The 6000-nt window shown below is 43.5% G+C and overlaps 1 protein-coding gene across 1 annotated transcript in view; it reads left to right on the top strand.

Moving 5' to 3' along the window:
• The window catches only part of LOC126095158 (uncharacterized), a 31645-nt gene extending 25996 nt beyond the window's left edge, over nucleotides 1-5649 (top strand). The window contains exons 5-6 of the mRNA XM_049909880.1: nucleotides 745-828; nucleotides 5475-5649. Coding sequence (XP_049765837.1) covers nucleotides 745-828; nucleotides 5475-5599 — 209 coding nt within the window. The 3' untranslated portion in view covers nucleotides 5600-5649. The remainder of the gene's footprint in view (nucleotides 1-744; nucleotides 829-5474) is intronic.
• Nucleotides 5650-6000: the final 351 nt, after the last annotated feature.

Below are 6000 nucleotides of genomic sequence, written 5' to 3' on the forward strand. Positions count from 1 at the left end.
TCGAAATCAGCAATAGAATTATCATTATCAATGGCCACATTATTCTGTTACTTTGTCTACGCAAAAATGTCTCCGTCTAGCTCTTCATGTTTCATTCTTGAAAATTAGGAACTTACTTCAAATTATGTAGTAACGTTGGCAAATGGATACAAAGTTAGTTCCGTTTAACCTCAGACAAAAATAAATGAAAAACCGACTCCAATACATGTATTATGTACAGTCTGTGTTGCACCCGAACGCTTCGTTAGTGCTATATCTTGTTTATCACTGCTGACATCAGCGACATATCTATTGTGGTAGGGTTGCAGCTCGGCATACGTGTGTTACTACAAATGCATCATCTACAAAATTTAAACACGAACGCCCATACAATGCGATTTTACGGAACGTTGTTAAATTCGTGTGTAATTTCTAAAATAACACATGAGCGGAACACGCGGTGGAGGTTGGTAGCAGTGAGAGAGAGAGGAAAACTATTCTTGGGTGTGTATATCTACTTCCTTTTACCTCTCTTCACGGCTACTTCTACAAAGTTTTAACTTCTCTTGAACATCTGTGGCACTGTACCTTTTAACTAAGTCTCACAGGCCTCCTTGTATAACCAATATTAAAAAAAAGTTACATCAATTTTCTGTGTTCACGTATTAATGTTTTGGTGTGATTACTCGTATACTGTAAGCTATCTCTTTGTTTTAAAATTACGTCAACTCTTAAAGTAATTAGGTGAATGTTTTCTTTTTTCAGATGCTGATTTGTTGAGTGCTGATCGCAACCTGGTGTATGGAAGTTCGGACATCTTCATTGAACACTTATGCATGTCGACCGGAGGTAAGTGTCTATCCACCTTATGTCAGAATCCCCCATGCGAAGAGTCACTTTCATAAAACTCTTTTTAGATGCATGGTAACATTTCTGATCATCATTACTTGTTTGCTACACTTTGTACGAAACTCATTGAAGCTGTTGTGTCATCGGTCCAGGTATCAGAAAATGCCTTCGTCCAATATGTGCAAAGTGTATTTGACGTTTATACACTGTTAATAGGACAGGAAAAGGAGCCTATGAGCACTGAAAGGCGGTATCAAAGTTTATTCCAAAGTTATATATAGAATACATACGTGCCTTCTTAATTTACATAAATCCATCTGATGACAGGCATTTAATTCTCCAGAACCGTTATGTGATAAAAACAAATCGTGACTTGTTAGTGTAACTTGCAGATGAAACTGATATGATCATGTCGCCGGTTCTAAAGATGAATTATAGTTAAAAGATTAGTTTGTACTTATCATTATTACTAAGAGTTCAGTTATTGGACGTATCCCAAGCAATGCGAAGAAGGTAATCTAGAAAATCAGCATACGTAAATCCTATGCTTACCATTACATGCTAATCAGAAGATTCAGTATGAATTCCCCGCAACAGGAAAAGCTACTGGCAAATATATGGATTAACTGAGCTGTCTGCTATGAGTGAAGACGCGGTCAGTACTTGGTGTATATGTTCACTTATTACAGCTACTTACAATGTTACGGAAATAGCTTCATATATGGACAGTTCTGTGTTACTAAGCATAAGAAAGTGAAGATACGTAGTATGTTAGATGCACTAGGGTAGTACGAGAAACAACAAACTCAAAACAGAACGCTGGTGTAAGTTTGTCTTCCAATAATACTATCAGGGGATTTACCTGATATTCCCAAAACCTGCGTAGCATAGCCTTGCGACTTTCAATATCAGTGTTAACGCAGCTAATGCCGACATATTTCTGTCGGTCACTGAAGTTTCCTGTCAATAGCAATAGCAATACTGTTCCAGTAACAGTAGGGTCAAAGATAAGATCAGTCATTAATTTCATATGTGCAATGTCAAAAATTTACCTATGAAGTCTATTACTATAGATACTACTGGCCATTAAAGTTGCTACACCACGAAGACGACGTGCTACAGACGCGAAATTTAACCAAGAGGAAGATGATGCTGTGATATGCAAATGATTACCTTTTCAGAGCATTCACACAAGGTTGGCGCCGGTGGCGACACCTACAACGTGCTCACATGAGGAAAGTTTCCAACCGATTTCTCATACACAAACAGTAGTTGACCGACGTTGCCTGGTGAAACATTGTTGTGATGCCTTGTGTAAGAAGGAGAAATGCGTATCATCACGTTTCCGACTTTGATAAAGGTCGGATTGTACCCTATCTCGATTGCGGTTTATCGTATCGCGACACTGCTGCTCGCGTTGGTCGAGATCCAGATTAGTAGAATATGGTTCAAATGGCTCTGAGCACTATGCGACTTAACTTCTGAGGTTATCAGTCGCCTATAACATAGAACTAATTAAACCTAACTAATCTAAGGACATCACACATATCCATGCCCGAGGCAGGATTCGAACTTGCGACCGTAGCGGTCGCTCGGTTCCAGACTGTAGCGCCTAGAACCGCACGGCCACTCCGCCCGGCAGCAGAACATGGAATCGCTCGGTTCAGGAGTGTAATGCGGAACGCTGTGCTGGATCCCAATGGCCTCGTAACACTAGCAGTCGAGATGGCAGGCATCTTATCCAAATGGCTGTAACGGATCGTGCAGCCACGTCTCGATCCCTGAGTCAACAGATGGGGACGTTTGCAAGAAATCACCCATCTGCACGAACAGTTCGACGACATTTCCATCAGCATGGACTATCAGCTCGGAGACCATGGCTGCGGTTACGCTTGACGTTACATCACAGACAGGAGCGCCTGCGATGGTATACTAAACGACGAACCTGGGTGCACGAATGGCAAAACGTCATTTTTGCCGATAAATCCAGGTTCTGTTTACAGCATCAAGATGGTCGCATCCGTGTTTGGCGACATCGCAGTGAACGGACATTGGAAGCGTTTATTCGTCATCGCCATACTGGCGTATCACCCAGCTTGATGGCGTGGGGGGGTGCCATTGGTTACACTTCTCGGTCACCTCTTGTTCGCATTGACGGCTCTCTGAACAGAGGATGTTACATTTCAGATGTTTTACGACCCGTTGCTGTACCCTTCATTCGATCCCTGCGAAACCCTACATTTCAGCAGGATAATGCACGACCGCATGTTGTAGGTCCTGTACGGGCCTTTCTGGATACAGAAAATGTTCGACTGCTGCCCTGGCCAGCACATTCTCCAGATCTCTCACCTATTGAAAAAGTCTGGTCAATGTTGGCCGAGCAACTGCTCTATCACAATACGCCAGTCACTACTCTTGATGAACTGTGGTATCGTGTTGAAGCTGCATTGCCAGCTGTACCTGTACACGCCATCCAAGCTCTGTTTGACTCAATGGCCAGTCGTCTCAAGGCCATTATTACGGCCAGATGTGGTTGTTCTGGGCACTGATTTCTAAGGATCTATGCACCCAGATTGCGTGAAAATGTAATTACACGTCGGTTTAAGTATAATATATTTGTCCAATGAATACCCGTTTATGATCTGCACTTCTTCTTGGTGTAGCAATTTTAATGGCCAGTAGTGTATACGCCAACTAACGTAACAAAGAACTTACCAACGAACATAGGACGACGACTGGTAGCGGATATGCTGAAAACTGCTTCAGTTTGGAGTTGAGTCATACTGTAGACCGTAGCTTTGGTTAGCTTACTCTAGGGCCTATGGATGAGTGAAATACCAATGAACAATGTTGTCTTCGTAGTTGAAGCACCTTCCGGTACGTGTAAACAACATAGACACTATACCGTTTCGCACATGAAAATCATGTCCGAAAGAAGAGACGCCACATACATACAAATAAACTAAATACAACACACGAAGGAATAGAAAATGGATGATTTACTCAAGAGAAAGAGGAAGTCAGTAACATGTTGGTCCACCTCTTTGTATGCAATCTGTTATTCGGCTTAGCATTGATTGGTAGAGATAATGAGTTACTGAATACCCTCCTGGGAAATGTCGTGCCAAACTCTGTCTAATTTCCGCGTTAGATCGTGAAAGTCCTCAGCAGGTTGGAAGGCCCTGCCCATAATGTTCCACACGTTTTCAACTGTGGCGAGATTTGGCCGCTATCTTCCCGAAGGGAGGGTTCGGCATGCAGCAATCACCGTGTTCGAGCGGCCACAATTTTGCTGATATGTCAGTCCAAGTTGGATTGGCACGTAGAGCAAAAAACCGGGGCGTACAGTATCGTCGACATACCAATGTGTTACAAGGGTGCTGCTGATGACAACCGAGGCGGTCCTGCAATGAAAAGACCGCCACTCCTGGATACCGAGGCATATCGCGGGTGACAGTCGGGCTGGTATCCCACCGTTACCAGGGACGCCTCCAGTCTCCAGACACGTCTTCAACCTGGAATCTGATTGACTGGAGTAGAACTGTCTTCAGTGACGAGCCTCGCTTCTAATGCAGCTCAGTGTCTGTAGACGCCTCTGACAGTAGTGGCACAGCAACCTTACTGGGGTCCTCCATGCTACCCGACAACCAGGAGTAATGATCTTGGTTGCCAATTCTTTTCATAGCAGAATCCCTTTGGCAGTCATCTGTATCACCCATACAACACAGCGGTACGTCGATGATATTCTGCACTCTGATTCGTTGCCCTTCATGGAGCGTACATTTCCGCAAGATAACGACCGCCGGCACACGGCGAGAATTTCTACAGCTTGTCTATTTCCTTGTTAAACGCTGCCATGGCCAGCATGGTGGCCGGAAATCTCCCCAGTGGAGAGCGTATGGAGCGTCATGAGCGCTGTCCTGCAGCCAGCTCAGGATTGCGACGACCTAGTGCGGCATTTGGATAGAATTTTGAACGGTAATCCTCAGGAGATCAACTAATAACTCTATCAACCAGTACCAAACCAAACAGCTGCTGGGATAAGTGACACAGGTGGACCAACACTACTGAATTCACACTTTGTGTAGCTCTTTTTCTTGATTAAATAAACCTATTATTCTGAAACAAATTTGTTTGTCGGTATATGTAGATCACATATACCTGTTTCGACCACACTTCGATAATTCGTTTGTGGTGACAGCCATTAAGATCATTTCTGTGCGCATGGACTCTCTCTCTCTCTCTCTCTCTCTCTCTCTCTCTCTTTCCCTCTCTCTTGAGCGAATCCAGGTCTATGAGCCGAGAAATGTCTACTGCGGACAGGGGGCACTGTTTAAGTGATCTGCGACAGGATGGGACCTTGAGTCCCACGGAAAACGTGCTAGGATAGCAGTGGCGCCTGACGCGGCCGCGCCTGTAAAATGGGAAACCCGTCGGGCACAAATTTTCTCTTGTCGCCATTGAATTCATTTCAATATACAGTTGCGACCGATGTCAGAATCTATTTTCTCTCGTCAAGTATGTGTACGGCTGCAAGATCAAGAATAGTGACCGAAACGACAGACATTACACACACATACAAACACACACAAGATCAGTGATGTAGTACCATGGTTTTTCACTATTTTTTGTTCTCTTTTTGGCAGATGAGATGGTTTTCATCTACACAAGTGTCCCAAATCCGAGTGACGAGCTGGTGAACCAGATATGGGAAGAAGTTGATGCCCGGCCTGAAGTCGACAGGTCTAAATTTCAGAAAGTCAGTTGCTAACTGTGAAAAAGCTTGAAAATACATTACGCATTTGGACCTGAGTATGTTAATGAGAGTATTTTCTTAATGAGTATCCTTGAGTATCCTTGCTAATACTTATAACACATCCAGTAAGGAAGTATTTAATTCCACGAAATGTTCTACTTTAATTGAAACTCACTCGACAATTATATCGCGTTATCTCAGTTGACGTGTATTTACTACTGATATGTTGTTGTTGATGTGGTCTTCAGTCCTGAGATTGGTTTGATGCAGCTCTCCATGCTACTCTATCCTGTGCAAGCTTATTCATCTCCCAGTACCTACTGCAGCGTACATCCTTCTGAATCTGCTTAGTGTATTCATCTCTTGGTCTCACTCTACGATTTTCACCCTTCACGCTGCCCTCCAATACTAAATTG

Source organism: Schistocerca cancellata, chromosome 8 (assembly GCF_023864275.1).
Source record: "Schistocerca cancellata isolate TAMUIC-IGC-003103 chromosome 8, iqSchCanc2.1, whole genome shotgun sequence".
Classification (NCBI taxonomy): Eukaryota; Metazoa; Arthropoda; class Insecta; order Orthoptera; family Acrididae; genus Schistocerca; species Schistocerca cancellata.